Consider the following 24,704-nt stretch of genomic DNA (forward strand, 5'->3'; position numbering starts at 1 on the left):
ATGCTTTTAAACTGTGGTGTTGGAGAAGACTCTTGAGAGTCCCTTGGACTGGAAGGAGATCAAACCAGTCAATCCTAAAGGAAATCAGTCCTGAATATTCACTGGAAGGACTGATACTGAAGCCGAACCTCCAATACTTTGGCCCCCTGATGCGAAGAACTGGCTCGTTAGAAAATACCCTGATGCTGGGACTGATTGAAGGCAGGAGGAGGAGGGGATGACACAGGGTGAGATGGTTGGATGTCATCATCGACTCGGTGGACATGACTTTGAGCAATTTCCGGAGTTGGTGAAGGACAGGGAAGCCTTGTGTGCTGCAGTCCATGGTGTCACAGAGAGTCTGACATGACTGAGCAACTGAACTGAATTGAAAGGCTGAGATGCTAGTTAGCAATAAAGTATTTTAAATTAAGGTTTGTACATTGTTCTTTGGACACAATGCTACTGCAGACTTAATAGACTACATTACAGTTTAAATATAACTTAATATGCCCTGGGAAACCAAAGCATTTTTGTGCTTAGTTTTATTGAAATATTCCCTTTGTTGCAGTGGTCTGGAACCAAACCTGCAATATCTCTGAAGTGTGTCCATGATTGGGCTTCCCTGGTACTAAGACAGTAAAGAATCCACCTGCAATGCAAGAGACATGGGTTAGATCCCTGGGTCAGGAAGTTTCCCTGGAGAAGTAAATGGCTATGCACTCCAGTATTCTTGCCTGAAGGATTCCATGGACAGAGGAGCCTGGAGGGCTACAGTCCATGGGGTCCCAAAGAGTCGGACACGACTGAGTGACTAACACCTTCAGTTCACCTTCACATGTCCATGATAACCCCCCCTTTTTTTTTTCCTGTTTCCTATAATTCTAGGCAGGGAAAAGTGTTAGTCAGTCCTGTGTCTGACTCTTTGCGATCCCATGAACTGTGGCCTGCCGAACTTGTCTGTCCATGAAATTCTCCAGGCAATAATACTGGAGTGGGTTGCCATTTCCATCTCCAGGGGATCTTCCCCACCCAGGGATTGAACCTGGGTCTCCTGCATGGTGCAGATTCTTTACTGCCTGAACCACCAGAGAAGCCAATAGGTGGGGAAAGAGAATGACAAAACCTTCTAGTCTGTGGGTATTTTTTTTTTTTTTTTCACCTCCCCAAGAGAAGTCCATCTCTCCTGCCAACATGACTAACAGGGTTTTGGATAGACCACACACTATGAAGCACTCACTGAAAGCCAAGAGTTACATCGCACCGGCAAGTGTGTGTCGAAAAGTGTATCTGCATTTCCCCCTCATTAGTGTTCAGGAAGTATCTAATTACAGGGAAGGGAGGGCACTAAAAGAATAAAAGAAACTATGAGCTTCATATTTGTTGCTTCAGACTTAAAAGACTGTACACTCACTACGATTGGTTATTCAGCTTAATTAGTAAAAACAACCCTCCCCCCAACCCTGCTCCAAACTGCTGTTTTATAAGCATTCATGATAGTGGTTATGCAAACTGGTTGCAATAATGTTTCCAGGCTGTGCTAGTTGCCAGGGGTGGTGGGGGGGTGGTGGCATTTTCTCAATGTTTAATGTGTCTAGGTGGACAGAAATGTCGTAATTCCACAGAAACTGAACATGTCTATTGCTACTATTAACAGTGTAGGGAAGTAAAGGATGAATGGGTGCCTATTTGTAACTGGAACTGAAAATGTCATCACTGTCTGGCAATAATAACCAATGATTTTTTTCGGAAGAAACTGAACCTTACCCAACAGTTTTCCCATATGACTGATGTTGCTTCTTTAAGTTTGGAATGAAAATTGTATGTATAAATTGCACCTATTCACATATAGTGGACTTTTAAGATATATTTTTTATTTTGAAATAATCTAAGTTAAGAAACAGCAAAAAAAAAAAAAAAACCAGCAAAAATTGCCATTTCCATATATTCATTACCCAGATTTCCCCAATATAATATCTTATATCCTTCAGTTGCTAAGTCCTGTCCGACTCTTTATGACCCCGTGGACTGTAGCACACCGGGCTTCCCTGTCCTTCACCGTCTCCCACAGTTTGCTCAAACTCATGTCCATTGAGTCAGTGATGCCATCCAGCCATCTCATCCTCTGTCGTCCCCTTCTCCTCCTGCTTTGAATCTTTCCCAGCATCAGGGTCTTTTCCAGTGAGTCAGCTCTTCACATCAGGTGGCCAAAGTATTGAAGCTTCAGCTTCAGCATCAGTCCTTCCAATGAATATTCAGGGTTTATTTTCTTTAGGATTGACTGGTTTGATCCCCTTGCTGATCAATGGACTCTAAAGAGTCTTCCCCAGCACCATAGTTTGAAAGCATCATTTCTTCGGCTCTCAGTCTTCTTTATGGTTAACTCTACATCTGTACACGACTGCTGGAAAAACCATAGACCTGGGCAGTTAGCTATTGTATGCATGTTGCCTATTTTTGGCTCTAATATGGAGAGAGCCTCTATCTAGGTCCTGATGCAGGATACAGTAATGACAGAAGTGGGGAAGAGTTAGGTGGTAAGCACAGGGGTTATGAATGGAGTTGCTAGAAATGGAAAGAGGAAGTAAAGTTACTGAAACCAAACTTTGGGCACCAGCAACAAATTTCCTGTAAACATTCTGAGTACTAGTCTCACTTCTTCTGGGATTTCACTTGTTCCGATCTTTTTCTTTTAAAATTAGAGATGGATATTTAACATCCTTTTACATTAAGAATAGTTAGGAATGAAAAAGAGGGACATCAAAAGAGAGTACCAGTACTATTCTGTGAATTTCCTTCATACATAATCCTGAAATTATGTAATATTTGTCCATCCATCCACCCATCTATCCAACAAATATTATCCTCAACCTACTATATTTTAGGCACAGCACTAGGCAATAGGGATGGATAACTCTATGAACAAGATAAATATGGTCACCGACTTTATGCGTCTTTAGTTCTCTCAGAAAAGGCAGACACTGTGTAAGTGGAATGAAAGACTTGAAAAAGAAGTACAAGGTACAGATGAAACTGGGAACAGGCAAACCAAACCTATTCTGAACATCATGAAAGTCTTCTCAGTGGAGGTGATGTTTAAGCTGAGTCCTGGAGGGTGGGTGAGCTCTATCTAGGTGAATAGCTGTTGCTTCCATGGCCTTGCATGATCTGCTCCTCCCCATATGTCCAAACTCCCCATGAGCCACTTTTACTCTTGCTCGCCATTCACCAGCCAATGTTTTCTCTCACTTCCTCAAACGGCCTGCCTGGAACTCTTCTAAATTCACTCCTCCTCACCCTCTATAGTTGCTCCTTTACCGAGATCAAGTTCCCAGTTATTCTCTAGTTTCACTTGCTTGTTTCCATCATTTTGTACAGCACTATTTTTAATCACTTAAAATTTCATTTAACTGCTTTCAATTTAAACTGGTACTTTAGAATGAACAAATCATTTCTTTAAAATAATCAGCATTAAAAGTTGAAATTTAATATGAATATGTTTTTAAAACTCTTAACACATAGCTAAAATGATAAGCATTCCTTTTTTAAAATTGTGAATGTGTATAGTACTGATCCAATTAAGAAAACAAATGATAGCATGTGGCTTTTTGATTATAAATAGTACAAAAATAATTTTAATTTTCCACAATTTCAATAAATTTCTCATGAAGTACTTGGCAAATGCAAAAAAAATAATCCTGGAGTTTCCTAATAATTACTCACAGAATAAATTTATCAAATACGGAAAGTAAGCAGTAATAGCAGAATATGTTTATCCTTTTTAAGTGATGTGTGTATACCCACACGTATAAACAATTAGGGAGCTCAATCCGCATAAGTCCCCTTGAGTAGAATTTACTTCCTAAGAGTCACATCCATCATCATTTAAATCTTGTAAATGCATCCAAGAAAAGGCTTAACTATAAGGACTGTTTATTTTGTAGGTTTTAAAGAAGCTAGAGTGCCAAAGAAGACTTTTGAAGTGTGAAGAGATTTCTCGTAATTGAAACCAACATGTCATTTATAGATCCTTATCAACACATTATAGTAAGTCATTTACTGCTTATATATTCTTCTGGGAGGGGGTCAGACATACTTTTGTGCATGAGTATCAGTGATGTTGCTTGTTAAGTGTCAGTTACAAATTGGCACTTGCCATGGGCACTTGCCATCTACCTACCTTTACAAGTATTAAATCATGTGCTTCTGCTGAGACCTTCAACTACCCCCTGAAAGGAGTTCAGGGTAGAGAGTATAAATGAAGCAGGTAGTGAGTATAAATGTGCTGAAGGTGGGGAGCAGGGGTGGGGAACTGGCAGAATAGGTCTTTAGATAGATATTTTCAGGAGCCCATTTTATGAGCCTGATTCTTATATCTTCCATGTCTAGAAAAGCATTAAAATCCTTCATGGTGACAACTGATCCTTGTGACTAACAACACCTTCACAAGACTAGTAGAAACCTTCTGGAAAATATGTGCTTGATTGCATGTATTCACCCTTCACCAAAATCACATATATACTGACCTCTTTGGAGCAGATTCTTAGAGCTATCTGAAGTTCTGTCTCCTGGATTGCAATCCTCATTTTGCCCCAAATAAAACTTAACTTGAAGCTTTCTTTTAAGTCGACAAAAATATAAAAATCTATGAAAAGTCTAACATTTTTAGATGAAAATTATGTGAACTTACTGTGGTTCAAATAAGGTAGAATCCGTAATAAAACTAACTCATCTCTTCTTTTTATCACTGTAAGTTTCCAGAAAAGAGGGATTTGGAAGGGAAAAATGCCAAAATATCTGAAATAGCATTGAATGTTCATGAAACAATAAAAAGTGTAGTTCAGTTCAGTCGCTCAGTCATGTCCGACTCTGCGACCCCATGAACCACAGCAGGCCAGGCCTCCCTGTCCATCACCAACTCCCAGAGTCCACCCAAACCCATGTCCATCGAGTCGGTGATGCCATCCAACCATCTCATCCTCTGTCATCCCCTTCTCCTCCTGCCTTAAATCCTTCTGAGCATCAAGGTCTTTTCCAATGAGTCAGCTCTTCACATCAGGTGGCCAAAGTATTGGAGTTTCAGCTTCAACATCAGTCCTTCCAATGAACACCCAGGACTGATCTCCTTTAGAATGGACTGGTTGGATCTCCTTGCAGTCCAAGGGACTCTCAAGAGTCTTCTCCAACACCACAGTTCAAAAGCATCAAATCTTCGGCGCTCAGCTTTCTTTGTAGTCCAACTCTCACATCCATACGTGACCACTGGAAAAAACCATAGCCTTGACTAGATAGACCTTTGTTGGCAAAGTAATGTCTCTGCTTTTTAATATGCTGTCTAGGTTGATCATAACTTTTCTTCCAAGGAATAAGCGTCTTTCAATTTCATGGCTGCAATCACCATCTGCAGTGATTTTGGAGCCCAGAAAAATAAAGTCAGACACTGTGTAGTTCTCACTTAGCAAATGTCAACCTTCACTCTTCATATGAAATGATAGAGAGAGAAAATAATTATTGCATTAAGGACTATACTTTAGTATGCATTTTCAAGGTAATTAATTTTGTAAACTGTCCTTTAGTTAGATATATTGTGTGTGCTCAATCTCTCAGTCATGTCTGACTCTCTGTGACCCTATGCACCGTAGCCCACCAGGCTCCTCTGTCCATGGGATTTTCCAGGCAAGAGTAATGGAGTGAGTTGTCATTTCCTATTTCAGGAGATCTTCCCAACCCAGGGATTGAACCTACACCTCCCATATCTCCTACATTGGCAGGCAGATTTTTTACCACCAGCACCACCTGGGAAGCCCAAGATATATTTAAACAAAGTCTTTTATGGTTGGGTAATTTTTAGTAAAATGTTGAGCATTTCAGATTTTAGTGTGGAACTTTCCAAATTCCATTAGAAGTGTACTCTCTCTTCTGATTGTAGAAGCAGAGGAGAAAAAATTTCTTTGCTAAGTTTAACACTTGAGATCCAGTTAGATTTATATGGACTAGAAATAGTTTTTATGGATATTAAGGAATAATACAAAGCCTCATTTCTATTTAAATTGAACTGCTCTTCTCTTACCCAAAGCCTCACAAGCTGCCATCCTCTCTCTCTGTGCTTGGATAGCAAGGATTACTGTACTGTAACTTTGTGTAGTTCTTTCTTCCATTCACAACTTGAATCATTGAAAACTGTATTCAGCTTTTCTACTTCACAAAAGGGTCTCATCACTAAGGACCTCTTTGCTGCTGAATTAAATAGATTCTTCAGGTACCCCTCACCCCCATCTCTGCTAGTCATTCTCTTCTTTTTAAAACTCCTGAAAACTTTTTTCTTTGCAAGCTTCTTTTAATGTTTGATTTTTTTTAAAGAACTGAAACATATAATATATAAAGTGCATAAATTTTAATTGTTCAGCTTGATGGATTTTTGCACATGTATTTCACCCATGAAACCATCATCCAGATAAAGGTATGCATTATAAGTACCCTGAAAGAGTTGCTTATGTCCCTTCCAGTCCGTAAGCTCCACAAAACTAACCAGCTATTTGTCTTTTATTACCAAAGATCAGTTTCCCTATTCTTGACCCTCATTAGATGCCTGCATTCCACTCTTTGTGAGATTCATTCATGCTGTTGTGAGTAGCAGAATTCCACACTTTTACACTGCCATGTAGTATCTCATTATTTGAATCCTGTGCTCATGCGTGCCAAGTCTATTCATTCATGTCTGACTCTTTGCAACTCTGTGAATGGTAACTCACTAGGCTTATCAGTCCATGGGGATTCTCCAGGCAAGAATACTGGAGTGGGTTGCCATGCCCTCCTTCAGGGGATCTTCCTGACCCAGGGATCGAATTTATGTCTCTTAAGTCTCCTGCATTGGCAGGTGGGTTCTTTACCACTAGCACCACCTGGGAAGCCCGGAATACAGTGTACTGCAAACTACTTATCTAGTCCACTGATAACCCTCATGCCCTCACTAAATGGCAATGGTACCTTTGCTAATCGGGCAATGTATGATTTGGTTTCTTTTCAGTTCTATTGGTCTTTGTTTGCCCCAATACCAATCTACTTTAATGTCTATGGCTTTGAAATGGTAGTGTAAATCCTCCAACCTTTTCTTCTTTGAGATTCCTTGTCTTTTTTTTGGCTTCTGCATTTCCATATAAGTTTTGAAATCACTCTGTCAACTCACGTACACACACACACACACAAATGCTGGGATTTTTTTTAGAACTGAAATTGTTTTGAGGTAATTTAGGGGAGAGATGACATGATAATAATATTGAATCTTTCAATCTATTTACAATGCATGAAGCGTTAGTCTCTCAGTCATGTCCAACTCTGTGCGACATTATGGACTGTAGCCCACCAGGCTCTTCTGTCTGTGGGATTTTCCAGGCAAGAATATTGGAGTGGGTTGCCATTCCCTTTTCCAGGGGGTCTTCAAGATCCAGGGATCGAACTTGGGTCTCCTGCATTGCAGGCAGATTCTTTACTGTCTGAGCCACTAGGGGAGCCCTCAATGCATGAAACTAACGTTAAACTAATGTTCAACTAGAAACTAAAATACCAATGTTGCATTTATATGGAAACAGTTTTTGCAGATGCAGTGAACTTACTAAATTTCTTTATTAATTCTAATAGTTTGTAGGTTCTTTTAGATTTTTAACTTGTACATTCCTGCTATTGGTGAATAACTCATTTTATTTCTTCCTTTTTAATTTTTAATATTCATTTATTTTTCCACTTTACTGATTGTAGACCATCTATTTTAGGTATAGCTTACAAGTTTGAAAATATTTTATTTTCATAATTGTTCAATTAAAAGAATTTTCTAAATTTTATTATGATTTATTTTTTGACACATAGATTAAACATTTATTTCTTAATTTTCAAACATTTGGTAATTTTTTTTTGTTTCTCTTTGTCATTAATTTCTAATCTCATTCCTTTCTGTTCAGAGAATATACTCTATAATTTTTGCTGTTTCAGTTTTTACATGAGATGCTCTCGCACATTGTCTATTTTGGTAAAGGTTCCATATACAACAATGTGTTTCATATTCAACTTTTGCTTTATGAATTTTTAAGATATATTATTAATGCATATAAGTTTGAATTGTATATATCTTTGTTTAATTGATATTTTATCATTATAATAGGTCTTTTTAATCTCATTATTAGAGACTGAATTTTTACTTTGTCTTTTATTAAAATAATCCCTTTTAGTTTCTTTGATAAGTGCATCCTTTCACTTTCAGTTTATATTTTCCTTATATTTAATGTGTGGTTCTTGTAAAAAGCATATAATCAAGGTTTAATTTGAGATAATCTTTGTTTTCTGAAACAATATCCTACATTCCTTCCACCATTATGGTTTTTTGTAGATGAATTTAAAAAATGAAGGTAAGTTCTTTTTAACTGGTTTTTCATAATGATGACATTTCTATATTTTTTGTGCAAATTAGTTTTTTTCCTCACTCTACCATCTCAAGATATATGGATAATTTCTGTAACTCAGAGAATGCAATCAAAGTGTTGACATGGACACTTTGGCACTTGAAACTGAGGAGAAAGATAAGGTTAAAGTGTATAACCCTGAGCTTGGGATGAAGACCAATTATAATTCTAAATCTTAACATTTGGACTTTGAATTCACTCTGACTCCAAATTTATTTTAATTTTTTTTTTTTCTGAGCACTTATCATCATTTATTTTATTTTTTAATTTTTATTTTTTTGGTTGCAGCTTGTAGGATCTTAGTTCCCAGACCAGGAATTGAGCCTAGGCCCTTGGCAATAAGAGTGTGGAATTCTAAACACTGAACTGCCAGGAAATTTCCTTTATCATAACTTATTGAATGCCCATTGTGTTCTAGTCCCGGTCAGTAGGCACTGGGAATCAAAATAATCCCTGAATCGAGCTTACAGTGCTATATTAGTGCTCGGTCAATTCAATTCAGTTCAGTTGTTCAGCCGTGTCCAACTCTTTGTGACCCCATGAATTGCAGCAAGCCAGGCCTCCCTGTCCATCACCAACTCCCAGAGTTCACTCAAACTCACGTCCATCGAGTCGGTGATGCCATCCAGCCATCTCATCCTCTGTCGTCCCCTTCTCCTCCTGTCCCCAATCCCTCCCAGCATCAGAGTCTTTTCCAATGAGTCAACTCTCTGCATCAGGTGGCCAAAGTATTGGAGTTTCAGCTTTAGCATCATTCCTTCCAAAGAACACCCAGGACCGATCTCCCTTAGAATGGACTGGTTAGATCTCCTTGCAGTCCAAGGGACTCTCAAGAGTCTTCTCCAACACCATAGTTCAAAAGCATCAATTCTTCGGCTCTCAGCTTTCTTCACAGTCCAACTCTCACATCCATACATGACCACTGGAAAAACCATAGCCTTGACTAGATGGACCTTTGTTGGCAAAGTAATGTCTCTGCTTTTCAATATGCTGTCTAGGTTGATCATAACTTTCCTTCCAAGGAGTGAGCATCTTTTAATTTCATGGCTGCAATCACCATCTGCAGTGATTTTGGAGCCCAAAACTCAGTCACTTAGTCATGTCCAAATTGAGCTTATATCTGGCAGACAAACAATCTATAATAATCGTAATGACTCTGATAGCAGATAATGAAGATTACTCTGGGGATATACAATGTGAATAACTAATAACAGGAATCCTTCTGGAATTCCCTGAGAAAGTGACATGTAAACACAGACCTGAAGGTTAGGAAAAGAGCGAGAAAATGACTGGATTGGAAAGGGCATGTGTGAAGTAAGTAGTCTGGAGGTAAGAAAGTACATACCATTAGGAATAGAAAGAAGTTAGGTATGGTTGGAGGATAATACGTTTTGAAAAACATTATTTCAAATGACCTTCGCTTTTCTACCTCATTTGACCATTTACCTCATTAACGCCTGTGCAGTCCCACAGGTCTCATGGCAGTTGACCATATTACCTGGCCATTTAGTTTCTCTTTTTTTTTAAACAAGGGATAAAATATTTAAAATCAAACTGTATCTGAATATTTTAAGGCTCATTTCTGTCATCTTTCCTTGCAGATTTTGTTAACTATAGCCAAATACGTAGGTCATAATAATTATCTCTCTCTCTCTCTCACTCAGTTGTGTCTAACTCTTTGCGACTCTGTGGACTGTAGCCCACCAGGCTCCTCTGTCCATGGAATTCTCCAGGCAAGCATACTGGAGTGGGTTGCCATTCCCTTCTCCAGGGGATCTTCCTGACCTAGGGATCGAACCCAGGTCTCCCATATTGCAGGTGTATTTTTTGCTGTTGGAGCCACCAAAGAAGCCCAATAATTACCTGTATGGCACCCTAATGTGATGAAATGTGCCAAAGCCACATACCTGTATCACATTTTTCTTGACCTTCCCTAGCATCAGAATTGGACACTCCGTCAACATTCCAATGTATAGCCCTTTTCTTTTTAAAAAACTTTTTATTGTATATTGGAATATATCCAGTTAACAATATTATGATAGTTTCAGGTGGACAGCAAAGGGACACAGCCATACATATACATGCATCCATTCTCCCCTCAAACTCCCCTCCCATCCAAGCTGCCACATAACATGAGCAGAGTTCCCTGTGATTGTATAGCCCTTTTCAATACAGAGGATCCTAAGAGCTTTCTGGTATTATTCATGCTTGTTTTTGTTATGTGTTTAAAACAAACAAACAACTATGCATGTGTGTGTCTGTGTGTAAATTGCTTTTGTGACAAAATTTCCTGCTTTAGTTTTCACAGAAAGATACTATTCACAATATACAGGTGAGTGCACTCAACACAGAACAGTTTTATTAAAAAGGAAAGATGTGGAAAGCTAAGCCAACTTACTCGTAGTGAAGGGTGCCAGATGGGCCAACGCAGTTTCAGCTGCCTCAAGGCAGTGAAGATTGGACTCATCTTCACCATACCTGTGATGCAGGGACTTGTTGGAGAATCCTGTGGGCTGATACAGCAAGTTCTCGTTTCCACTGGTGCCAACTTTTAAGAATGGAGGAGAAAGTGGAGTAACACATCTATGGCAGAATAATGTCCACAGGTCTAGAGTTGTTCTGAGGTTCTGTCCAACCTGAAGGGTCTTTATGTCTCCACAGTCTACTGAAGTTGTGCTGGATTAGGAAGATATCAGTGTTACAAAGATAGATCAAATATAAAATATTTATTAAAAAAAATTCCATCTTTTTACTCTGAAGGGATGAGTCACTTCACTGGAGTGAAAAAAATCCAGAGCTCTTCCCACCACCTATTAGCAATGGAGGGCCAGGGCCCCACATCCATGGAAATCTGAGGTTGTGTCCACACTGAGGTCAACCACCTGGGTATGCGAGACTGCCTGCCTGCTAAAATACAGGGACCTTTGAAAAAGGTCATTGTAGGATGACTGGAAATGTTACCAAAAAAGTACAAAGCTATTATTCTAGATTATTATGGTAACATGGTGGGGTGGGGGAAACCACTGAGTAGGTCATCAAAGAACTAGTGTTTTAGAGGCAATTCCAGACTTCAGTTACGTGCTCTTGAGCACTTAAACTTTTAGCTGCTTCACATGTAGTATGAATAGTACCTGTATGTCTGCTCCACAGGGCTTTATAAATAATAAACTGTTACGTACATAAGTATTCTTTAGAAACTTAATGAGGCAAGATATTTCCAGGGGGCAGCAAGAGGTGAGATACTGCTGCTGGGAAATCAGAAATATAAAGGTGACAAAACCATTACAGAAATACCAGAACAGTGCACAAAGGAATAAGGAGGTTTATGGCAATAGCATATTTTTGGTGAGCACTAACAAATTCTAGCTAAGTGAGAAAGAGGACGGTTAATGATAAGCTTCTGCTGTTTTTCTGATACCAGCGTTCCCTGCCACAAGCCTTTCATTTGAGGCAAAAGTATGTGCATTTTAAGTAATGTCCGTATCTCTGCTTCTTCACCACAGAGCACAGGCTGGGGATCCCTAGAAAGTCACTGGGTTCACTTCTTAGTTCTTGAATTTTGATTTGGTTCTTTTTCAAAACTTCTGAGCCTTTTTTTTTTTTTAGTCGTACTGAAGTTTGACTTCAATTTCCTTAAACAGGGTAAGTGTAGTTTCACTGTTTCATGGAGAGAACTATTTCTGTGTCTGTTAATTAATTGTGCTGGTTTGTAGTCTTGGTGTGATACCCCCTCATGTTCCTAATGACCTTTGATTTTGCTGAACATCATTATAATGAAAAATCATCTCTGGAAATAATTCTTCAGAATTTCATTGGTTTCCATCAGGCTCCTTGGGAAGCCAGCAGTCTGGGATAAAGGAAATCCCAGTTTCAGGTTAGGAGAAGGCAATGGCACCCCACTCCAGTATTCCACTCTAGTCTTCCACTCCAACCCACTGTAGTATTCTAATATTCTTACCTGGAGACTCCCCATGGACAGAGAAGCCTGGCAGGCTACAATCCATGGGATCGCAAAGAGTTGGACACGACTGAGCAACTTATAACAAGGCACTGAACAGTACTACGGACTGCTTGGCTTATAAACAATAGAAACTTATTGCTCACATTTATGGGATCTGAGAAGTCCAAGATTGAGACATGAGCATGGTTGTATTTGATGAGGGCCTGGTTTGTAGCTGCAGTGCCCACTTTGTGGATGTGGCAAAGCATCTCTCTCAGTTCTTTCATAAAGGCACTTAACCATTCATGTTTTTTTTTTTTTTTCCTTCCCAAATGTCCCATCTTCTAATACCATCATCTTTGAGGTTTAAAATGTCAACATGTATTTTGGGGGGACATGAACATTCAGACTATACCAGATTGATCTAGCCATGGAGATATATTGTGAAGAATTGTCTTATGAGGTTATGGAGACTGAAAAGTCCCATATCTACCATCAGCAAACTGGAGATCCAGGACAGACAGCAGTGTAATTCAGTTCAAGACAGGAGATAAAATGAGCTCAAGCAGTGAGATAGGGGAAAAAAGGGCAAATTCTTCCTTTTATTCTTTTCAGGCCCTCAACAGATTGGATGATGCCAACCCACAATGGAGATGGCAATTTCCTTTCCCAACTCCAGTGATTCAAGTACTCATCTTATCCGCAGACACCCTCATAGACACACACAGAAATGATGTTTAATCTGGGCACTTTGTGGCCAAGTTGACAAATGAAATTAAACATCATAGTCACTTTTAGGAAAATGCTTACTTACCCTGTAAAGCCTCATTCTGTTTTTATTTATTTTCTGTGGGAAGTGGTAACTCAGATTATTTAGTCTGCCATGATCACAAGTGAAATTTAACGTCTTCCTTTTACTCTAAATCCGTTGTGCCTCTAGATAATTCGAAGAAGATAATTATCTCATCTTAAAAGATTTCCACAGATGGTAAAACTATCCCCCAAACTTGACATTCAATATTGCCTTGTGTGAAATTCTAATGTTGGAATCTGTGTTTGTAACAGGGGACCCTTGAGAAATCCCATGTAGTTGGTAATATTATAGTTGCCATTTTACAGATGAGGAAACCAAGGCTACAAGGGGTTCCTGGACCTAGTTCCAACATGTGTGTGAAGGGTTCTCCACATCAACAAACAATTCTTGGATACTAGCAGAGTGACCAAGAATTCAACTCAATTCTATGATTATAAAATGCATAATTATATAATTATAAAATTGTTATGATGATATATGTATATTTGATTATCTGAAAAACCAAATATATATATATATATATTTCTTATAAATCATAGCACTGCAGGGGTAGAAAATGAAGATGGAGAGTACAAAACACTATATTGTAAATACCTTTCTGACTTTTGCCTGTGTCTTTTAGATATTAATCACTTTACAATTAATGCTTAAGGAAAAGAACAAGTAATACAAAGAGGTTTTTAACAAGTCCCTTAAAAGGGGTATATTATCCAAAATAGTATCTGTAAATATATTCATATTTTCAAGTCTGTTGGGTCTACTAGACTTAAAGTTCACCTCTGAAAGTCATCAGTGCAAAGACATCTTAGATTTGAATGAATATGACATATCACCTAGGTCAGTAATTCTAAACCAAATAAGTATCTGACACCCAGAGGACTTTAAGGATTTATGGGGAGAACTTTTCAAGTGCACATGCTGCTTCTTGTGTTCTAGTGAGCCCCTCCAGTAGGGCAAAGGTGTATCTATACTTCACAGGCCTTACCTTAGCCATAATTACTCCTAGGAGAGTGTAGATTTTTTTTCAGGATTATTGTTACCTGAAAACTGGGTGAATGTTGAACCAAAAGACACATCAAGCAAAAGATCAAGAGAAGGAAGGATTTACTATTTGCAGCAAGTAAGGAGAATGGCAGGCTTTTTTCCCCAAATAGTGTTTCCAAAACTGCAAAATTGGGGAAGTTTTAAACTAGGGTACATGCATCTTCACGAAGAGGCTTGAGCCTTTAGTCTGGCATAATTGCAGCAAAGACTGACAGAGTCCAGGCTTTTGTTGACTGAAGTCACAAAGGCTAGAAAAGCTGCTGCTGCTGCTAAGTCGCTTCAGTCGTGTCCAACTCTGTGCACAAGTCATATTTCTGATTCTAATTTTTCTTAATGATGTCTGCTAAAGTTAAATTTTGTTGCCAAATTTGGTGTTTTGGACATTAGGGTAATTTGTACATACAGCCAATCCATGACTAATAGTTCTTAAAGCAAGTTTAGATAGAACTGTTGATTTTAAATAAACTGATTGCTCTTTTCTTTAAAAAATGTGGAAGAACAGTGTACAAGGTCTGTGTCCCTTAAATGTATTAGAATGAAATCACACTAGAATGTGACATTTAAAATAAGTATTTTATCTAAACAAGCATCTTGACTCTTGGATGACATCAATGCAACAATTCTTCTCAAAATTGCTGAGATCTGTTTGAAGTTGCCTGTGGCTGATTATGGTGATCACAATCTCTGTGTTCAGTATTGAGATTCTGTAGTCCTTATCATCCTAACAGCCTTTAGTTTTAATATGAGTTAAAATTAGGCAATGGTAGTTGAGCAGAAAAAAAAAATGTGTGCAGAATCTACCTTTTCTTCCATCAGATTTGTTTCATGCTTGTTCTTTGGTTCTTCTTTGTAACAGTAGAACTTTCAACAGATTAGGATAATCATCAAATTGATTTTATATAAATTGATTAGTTCTTTTCTCCAATCATTTTGGTTACAGATGTCAGTATCATTCTCCAGAATGAATTTAATGCAGTAGCAATTTTCATGATGACTTGGAAGTTGTAGTTGTGGGGAAAAAAAAGAGCCGGGAGGGGGGCGGGTCATGATTTTCACTATGAAAAAGATTTTGCATAAGGAAAGACACTCGGAGTAAGGTAATCCAAGACCTGAAGGCAAGGCTTAATCTTGGTGACTGAGTCAGGGCATTGAGCTTATATTTGACGTCTTACTTGAAATATGGCCTCTCTTTTGTCAACTACCAAGTAGTACTGTGCTGAGTCATTAGGTTCCCCACGGCACCACAGGGAACACTGGTTTTGTATTCAATAACATTATTTCCTCTGGCATCATTCCTGACACATAATCAAAAGTCTCTTATCCAAGTTAGAAGCTAGCCTAGTCCATACTAGTTTGAAACTGTATGTGATACTGGCCCCAGGAAACATGGCTCTCTACAGCACTTAAAAAGAGCATGATTTTGACACTCTTGTTTTGAAGGTGTGACCATTAATTTACTGGTCATCTGAAGATTTGTGATGCCTCCAAAATTAACATAAAAACCAAGAAAGTGATTGCTCCTTATCTTCTGTGAGCAGTGTGCAAGTTCATATATACAAGTTCTGACTGTAGTTAGTAAGATAGAATTGAGGCTAATGGAAATAAAAACAGGTTAAAATGGACAGTTGAATGACAGAGAAAATTACCCAATTACTAGAGAGACTTTAGATTAACTTCAGATATAATAGACTAGATTGTAACTACCTGTAAAACTTTAATAAATGGAAGTAGCCCTTTTTTACTATCAGGAATCGGTGTTGGTATTATTATTCTCTATAAGTAAAGGAATATAGAAAGAACAAAGACACTGGGGACAGGAAGACTGGTTTCTAATTCAATTTTAGCTTTTATTGTCTGTGAGATACTGGAAATTACTTAATATCTCAGAATCTTACTTACTCATCTGTAAATATATATAGTAGCATCTATTTTGTAGGATTATTGGGAAACAGAATTTGCATCTATTAGAATATTTAACATATGGTTCATTCTCAATGAATCCTTATAATAACAATACCATCTCTTTGCACATGTTATTAATAAACATTTGACATGAGTACATTTGTAGCAATTTCAAAAATTGTGTTAAATAATAGATGAGTATTGATAATCATTTTTATCTTACAGGAAAGGTTTTAGACATTTGAAAAATCTTGTGGTATTAAAAGTTCTAGGATATGCAGTCTAAGCACGGAGTCCTAACCCATGGACCACCAGGGAATTCCTTTGATTCTCTTTCTCTCTCTCTCTTTTTTTTTTTTTTTGGTGGGAGGAGTGTGTGTGATTTTTGGTAGTAGTATAAGACAATATGCCTGTTTTTAGGGATTCATTTTTTTTATGAGTGATAATTTCATTTATGTGGAATAACTTTGGCTCTTCAGAGCTCTTCTGAATATGGAAGGTATTTCTCTTTGACAATAATCTTGAATAAAAATTATCTTGAAAGATTTTATATGCTTCTGTCTTTTTAAACAAGATATGCTTATTCATGACTTCATCTCATTTTGATGCTGTTATAAATCTGAACATAAATTACTCTGTTGATAGAGTGATAATTTCAGAAATTGTTGAATACTTTATAACATTTACTTCTATATTTCACTACTGCTGGTTCTTTTGAATTTATTCTTTAATTTTTTTTCTGCCTCCTTGCTTTTAGACTCACTTCTCAGTATTGTCAGTTTCTTAGCTTCTTTTAATTAGTTATGGACTTTTCAACCAGTTTAGCAAGTCTATTAAAATTATGAAAAGTAGGAGTACCTTGGGTTTCAAAGGTGGGTCAGTGGTAAAGAATCCACCTGCCAACGCAGGAGACACCGGTTTGATCCCTGGGTTGGGAATGGCAACCCACTCCAGTATTCTTGTCTGGGAAATCCCATGGACAAAGAAGCCTGGTGAGCTACAGTCCATGGGGTCACAAAGAATTGGCTATGACTGAACACGCATGCACGCACGCATGCACACACACACACACAAACATACACAGTTGCTGCTGCTGCTGCTGCTAAGTCGCTTCAGTCGTGTCCGACTCTGTGCAACCCCGTGGACTGTAGCCTACCAGGCTTCTCCGCCCATGGGAGTCTCCAGGCAAGAACACGAGTGGGTTGCCATTTCCTTCTTAAGTGGAAAGTGAAAGTGAAGTCGTTCAGTCGTGTCTGACTCTTAGCGACCCCATGGACTGCAGCCTACCAGGCTCCTCCATCCATGGGATTTTCCAGGCAACAGTACTGGAGTGGGGTGCCATTACCTTCTCCCAACATACACAGTAATAACTTATAAATGTGAGTCTCTCCTAAAACAAAAATGGTTGAACTTTAGATAAAGACTGTAATCTTTACAGTTGCTCAGAGAACTTTGTGAATTCCTGCTTTCCCATTCTGCTTTGGTGAGTAGAGTTATTTGAAAACTAGTTTCCAGTTAGGTGTTTAATAAAGTGTTTAATTAAGTCTTCTATCTCTTAATATTTCCTATGTGCATACAAGCTATTAAGCTAATAGAAACTTTTGACATTGTCATGTATGGTTTTAACAGATATGTTAAAATTAAGTAGTTTGCTGGTTATTATTTTAGATCCAAAGAATTTTGAAAACTGCTCTGGAAATGTTATACCAGAAAAAAGAGTTTTATTGAACAGTAACAATAAAAACAAGCAAATTTAGATAATGCAAACATCTTCCTCTGGACTTCACCTTCCTAAGGCAGGTCTTACTTATCACCCAGTACAAAGCCTGATTGTACACTGAGAAAGCCTGCAGTCCTTATTTACATTTTTCCTCAGGGCTTGATAAACCCTGTAAAGTAGGGACTGCAAAGCTGTTCTAGCAGTCAGGCTGTAGGGACGTTATAAAGCATGATCTAAACATCTCAGTCGTCTGTGCTACAGAGAGGAGAGGATCAAAAAAGGAAGAACCTCAAGATCAAATAATGTTTCTGGTATGCATGTTACTTCCTTTCAACTGGAATATTTTTGATTTGTCTCAAGGAAGCAATGAGAACAATTTGCTTGAATCTTATATTTCAGGCTTGTTTTAAATTCATTATTGCTTATTTTCTTCCAGGTGGAGCACCATTACTCCCACAAGTTCACAGTAGTGGTGCTGCGTGCCACAAAAGTGACAAAGGGAACCTTTGGTGACATGCGTAAGTTCTCTTATTTGCTCTTCTGTTGAAAATACATAAATATGATTCACTCTTCAGTGGCTTGAGTACCTTGACAAGCCAGGGGCTGTCCCTTCTTCAGATGTAATTATCTTTGTCTACAGCTTTGAATGATAACATTTCAAATGGTTCTATGATGCTCTTTTATCTGTTGGAATAGTGTTCTATGTTGACTTTACATCAGTTGCGAGTTCAGTTCAGTCGCTCAGTCGTGTCCGACTCTTTGCGACCCCATGAACCGCATCACTAATTTCCTGTCCATCACCAACTCCTGGAATCTACCCAAACCCATGTCCATTGAGTCGGTGATACCATCCAACCATCTCATCCTCTGTCGTCCCCTTCTCCTCCTGCCCTCAGTCTTTCCCAGCATCAGGGTCTTTTCCATTGAGTCAGCTCTTCACGTCAGGTGGCCAAAGTTGTGAGTACTTGGAGTCAGATAAAATGACTGTCCTATGACATACAGAGTTTCGGATTTCAAAGACATTTGTATTCTCCTTTAGAAGGAGGACTGAGTCAAGAATTTAAATTACCTGCGTCTGTGAGATATTGTGCCTATGGGATTTTTTTTACAATGCAGTTTATCTAATTCTTACTCCTTTAAGTTGTGTTTTTTATGTGTGAAAATAGCTATAGAAACTGGTGTGGGACAGTTTGAAATGATGTGAACAAAAGCCTGAGGATAATTTTGAGTTAACTTGTTGGCAGTATCCTTCTCTGTTTTAAAATGCAGTTTTCCTGGTTAATCTTACCATTCAAATGACTGGGAGTCATGGATGTGGGCATACAAAGAAAAATGAATAAGTACTGTGATGCTGAATTGGGTAAAGTTAGTTGTAGATTATTGCTAAAATATGGAAATGGCAATCTACCTCTCAGAACAGGTTCTGAGGAAAGAATGGAGATTGCCATTAATCAGTCTGGGAAACAGGGAAGTCTTTCCTGCTGAAATGGCATTTAAACTGGTACTTGAAGGAGGAGGATCTAGTGCTGAGAGCAGGGAGAGTCTCAGGCAGAGAAAATAGCATATTCAAGGGTGAGAGAAGGGCAGAGTACTTGTGAGGTCGTGAGCTGTTGGACGTACAGCAAAGGTGAAGGAGAATGAGACTAATTCAACAAGGCTGCAATTTTATCAGAAATGCAGCAGGAAGAACTTGATGGCATTTGAGTCACAAGTCACGTGATTCTCCCTTTATTTTAAAATATATTTGTTCTGCTTATGGTTGCTGGGGGAGGGGGGAAGGATGGCGGGAAAAGATAGTTAAGGAATTTGGGAGGGACATGAGCGCACTGCTATATTTAAGATGGATAACAAACAAGGTCCTACTGCATAACACAGGGAACTCTGCTCAAGGTTATGTGGCAGCCAGGATGGGAGGGGGTTTGGGGGAGGATCGATACATGTATAAGTGTGGCTGAGTCCTTCCGCTGCCCACCTTAAACTATCACAACACCATTGGTCGCCTATACTCCAACATGAACTAAAAAGTTAAGAAAAATGATCTTGCCATAGTATGTTAAATATATTTGAGGTGACTGTAGAATATGCTTTTTATATTTAAAAATAGGAGTGACTTGAGCTTGTTGAAATCACAATGAAAATGGGCCACGAGAGAGAGAGGTTAAATACTAAGGAATGAAGAATTTGAGCTCAAGCCTTCAGTGATTGAAGAAGAGTGTCCAGGAAGTTAGTAAAAGTTGGAAATCAGGGGGTGACCAGGAGGTGGGATCTGATGAGCAATGCTTCTCAGGAGACATGATGGAACAAGGACAATTTCTTTACATCTAATCTGATCAGGGATTTATTTTCTAAATTTTTTCTCATACAGTGATACACTTCAATTAATCATGCCTCTGCCAATGTTTTTATTGTTATTCTTCTTTTGCTTTTTATACTACTTTGAATTTTCATCAATTCAATGAGAGTTCACCAGAAGAAAGGTATTTGTGAAAAAGAAGTCAAATCAGATGCCATATTTAAAATCTGGTAACCCTGTGACCTTGAGAAAAGCACATGCCTTACAACTCTAGATGTACTGTTGGTTAGAAAAGCCATTTATAATTCGACTAAAGGCTATGTCAGTGACTCATCAGCCATGCAAGTTACTGACCTAATTTGACTTTAAAAATTTTCATTATCTCTTATACAAAGTAGTATGGGCTTCCCGGGTGGCTCAGTGGTAAAAAAATTCACCTGCCAAAGAAGGAGACACAGGAGACGTGGGTTCAATCCCTGGGTCGGGAAGTAGGAACTACTTACCTTGGAGTAGGAACTGGCAACCCACTCCCATATTCTTGCCTGGAAAATGCCATGGACAGAGGATCCTGGAGGGCTACAGTCCTTGGGTTTGCAAAGAGTCAGACAAGACTAAGCACATACATATAAAGTAGCAGCATCCTTTTCTGTTATATCAGTGCAGAACTCTGTCCTAGAGAGACAAGGATCTTTATTATGCTTGAGGTGAGGTCACCAGCAGTTTAAATTCTACTCTGAATCTCTTCAACTAGTATGGATCTGATTTCTGAGCAGTCAGTACTTTCTCCATAATCCTCAGGCGCTTTGGCAGTGCTTATTTATTGTAGTTCTGGAGAAGGAAATGGCAACCCACTCCAGTATTCTTGCCTGGAGAATCCGCTTGACAGAGGAGCCTGGCAGGCTATGGCCTGTGGGGTTTTGAGAGTCGGACACGACTGAACGACTGAGCACACACACACACATTTATTGTAGTCAAGACTGGAAAGAGAGTAATGTCACAAATGTCGTTTTAAACCTACTTGAGTTGATATTGCTAACACTATTCAAAAATAAACATTGGACATTAATTCATCTTGCAAAATAGCCAACAGGTATGTTTTGGATCCCCATAGTGTATACAGCACAGGTTGCTCTCCTGAATTCCAGAAAGCTTGTTATTTATTTATTGACGTATTTATTTGCTGGCCATGCCAGGTACCTTGTGGGATCTTAGTTTCCTGACCAGTGGTTGAACCCAGGCCCACAGCAGTAAAAGCATCGAGTCCTAACCGCTGGACCACCAGGGAATTCCCCAAGGCTTCTTTTTTAAAGTGAAGCACCCATGAAAAGGATAGTCACCTGACATTAATCACTACTGGAGAAAGGATTGTGTTGTGAGATTCTCCTAACATTTTTAAACAGCATTTGTCATTTGACTTTATCTTGCTTGAGTTATAATCTTTTTTTGAGGGGGAGGAATTATTGCCACCCCGTGATGTCACCTTGACGAGTTTACAGAAAGAGAGTCTTAGAGAAATAAATTCAATAATAAGGTTGGTAAGCAAAAGTAGAGGGACAATACACCGTGCCAAACTATTTTTGAGAAGTTGTAGGTGATTATTGTGAGAAAAGGCATGGGCCGGCCTGAGCTGTCACTTAAGAGTCTTGATGGTGTTGCTTGGTGAGCTTGGTCCATACAAATTACCTAGTAAACAGAGTTTGGCATGTTTGTGCATAGAAGTTCTTTAAAGATAGCCAAGGATAGAACTATAAAAAATGTCCTAAGATCTGCAAAGGATGACAGGAAACTAGGCGCACTTCTGCTGTTGATAGTGTCTACATTTATTTAAAAAGGCAAATTTCCATATAGGTTTGCATGTTGGTAGAGAAGCGTGACCGATTGCTATTGGGTTTTTCAGTTTTTCCTGTGCATGTGGCGGCTGAATCAAGGATGCCACTTGAATCAAATAGCTGACACCTAACAAAATACCTATGTCTGATTTTTTAAAAAAATCTAATACTAAGATTGTATCTATTTTTTATTTTGTCCCTTGTAAAGCCCTCCTATTCTAACTAGATTCATTTTGGAATACCATCCCATGTTGCTAAAACATCATCACAGCATCAGGAGCACCCCACAGTCTCTCTTGAGAGGAGTAAGAGCTGACATCTGAATCATAACATCTCACTCTTTTCCTTTTTTTAATTTTTTTTTTAACCTCAGAGCACTGGGCCAGCCAAGGACAAGACAGCCCCTTCCCAGACATTGCTGTTAACCTCGGTTTGTTCAAATGTGTCATTAATACCCAGGGCTTCAGGGCCACCTTTCCCTGCCTTCGTACGCTCAGGCCATATGAAGAGGTAGTTTGAAGTTCAGATACGCACCTGACTCATCCTGTGTTGCTCAGTTGCTAAGTCATGTCCGACTCTTCGTGACCATATGGACTGCAGCACGCCAGACTCCTCTGTGTTCCACTGTCTCCTGGAATTTGCTCAAATTCATGTCTGTTGAGTCGGTGACTCACCATAGACTTATTTTTAAAAAAGTAGTTTGCATTAATTTGACCTGCCCAGGAGCCAGTCGGTTGTGCCAGTGCCAAACGTTGGTTGGATTAGATAACATTTTATTAAATATTATATTAAACTCTGTATTTTGGATTGCTCCTTTCCTCTTCTAACAGAAGATATATATTTGTAGAATGAGCACGGCAACAGTACAATTTCAGTTGGTTATTTAGTTTCCTTTGTGCATATATGAAACAAAGCACACATCCCTGGCCACAAATCTCATTTTATAACCAAATAAGATCGCTGGCACAAATGCGGTAGCTCCTTCATTGAATTTCTGTTCCTTTAAAGAAGCTGGGGAAAACAGATCATGTATGATAACAACTGATAATGGAGGCTTGTCTCAGAATTCAGAACTAGGTTGATGAAATCATTGACTAAGATGAAATCCCTAAGGGTGATATCAGATAATAAATATCATAGTGTTCTTGAAACAATAAAATACCTTATCAATGCTCAACATTTTTAATATCCTAATTATGCACATGTACTGAGAATTCTTGTCTCCTTGGATGCTGAACTCTTCACAAAATTAGCATCATAAACATTAGGGCTTCTAAGGACAGTTATAGAAATGCAGATAGATCTTCTTTCAGCATTCAGGAGACAACAAAGCTTAATGCCAACATTTAAACTCTATGAAGAAAATAAAAATACTTGGATGAATTGTGAACTCATTGTATTTAAACCAATTTTTACAAATTCTTCCTGCTTAATATTTTAAGGAAACTTTTCAAGGTTCTTTTTTTTTTTTAAGGATCCCACACTTTAATTTTTCATAATGTCTTTGTCTATGGGTAAAGTGTATTTATTTCAGATAAACTCAACAAGATCTGTATCAAATTCTTCATTTTTAAATAGCAGATCTGAGGCTGACCTAGTCTCTCCAGATAGTGCTTCTCAAACTTTAATGTGGCTATGAATCACCAGGGGATATTGTCCAAAATGCAGATTCTGATTCAGAAGGTCTGGGGAGTAGATTCTAACACACAAATGATGCAGACATTGCCCATCTATAGACTGCATTTAGGGAGGCAAAGTGAAGTCTCTCAGTCGTGTCCAACTCTTTGCGACCCGTGGACTGTAGCCCACCAAGCTCCTCCATCCAGGGGATTCTCCAGGTGAGAAAACTGGAGTGGGTTGCCATTTCCTTCTCCAGGGGATCTTCCCGACCCAGGGATTGAACCTAGGTCTCCCACATTGCAGGCAGACGCTTTAACCTTGTACCACCTTGGGGAGGCAAGGTCTAGGCAATTTCTTTTATGTTTGCTTATTCTGAGTCTGGGGCTTCTCAGGTGGTTCAGTGGGTAAAGAATACACTTGCAGTGTAGGAAATGTAGGAGACGGGGGTTTGATCCCTGGATCAGGAAGATCCCCTGAAGGAGGGCATGGCAACCCATTCCAGTAATCCTGCCTGGAAAATCCCCATGGACAGAGGAGCCTGGTGGGCTACAGTCCATGGGGTCGCAAAGAATCAAACAAAACTGAGTGACTAACACACACACATCCCGAGTCCACAGTGCTTAAAAGCTCAGAGAAAAGAAACAACATTGAAACTTTAAGTATTCCAAAATGGGCAAAGATTCTAATGTTTTGGGGTGTCTGCTGATTTGCCTTTTCTTAAACAAAATAACCATGAACACTTTAGTACATTTTATTTTTTAAACTCCTATAAAGGATTAATTACATGCCTCAATATATTCCTTGAGACAAATGATAGAAATAAACACAAAGATCTTAAACGTCCACCACAATTATATTATGAAATTCTGAAATTTATAATATAATTGCATGATCATTCTAGATGAAAACAATGAAGAGAGTAAGGCATCTATTTTTACCATTTCAAAGGTCAGTTCAGTTCAGTTCAGTTGCTCAGTTGTGTCCGACTCTTTGAGACCCCATGAACTGCAGTACACCAGGCCTCCTTGTCTATCACCAACTCCCGGAGTCCACCCAAACCCATGTCCATTGAGTCGGTGATGCCATCCAACCATCTCATCCTCTGTTGTC

General features: G+C 38.8%; 1 protein-coding gene across 1 annotated transcript in view; it reads left to right on the forward strand.

Annotated features, from left to right (window-relative positions):
• The window catches only part of PLA2G4A (phospholipase A2 group IVA), a 173,010-nt gene that overhangs the window by 30,035 nt on the left and 118,271 nt on the right, over window positions 1-24,704 (forward strand). The window contains exons 2-3 of the mRNA XM_055582969.1: window positions 3,924-4,026; window positions 18,289-18,370. Of these exons, the coding sequence (XP_055438944.1) occupies window positions 3,994-4,026; window positions 18,289-18,370 (115 nt within the window). The 5' untranslated portion in view covers window positions 3,924-3,993. The remainder of the gene's footprint in view (window positions 1-3,923; window positions 4,027-18,288; window positions 18,371-24,704) is intronic.

This window comes from Bubalus kerabau, chromosome 5 (genome assembly GCF_029407905.1).
Source record: "Bubalus kerabau isolate K-KA32 ecotype Philippines breed swamp buffalo chromosome 5, PCC_UOA_SB_1v2, whole genome shotgun sequence".
NCBI lineage: Eukaryota > Metazoa > Chordata > Mammalia > Artiodactyla > Bovidae > Bubalus > Bubalus kerabau.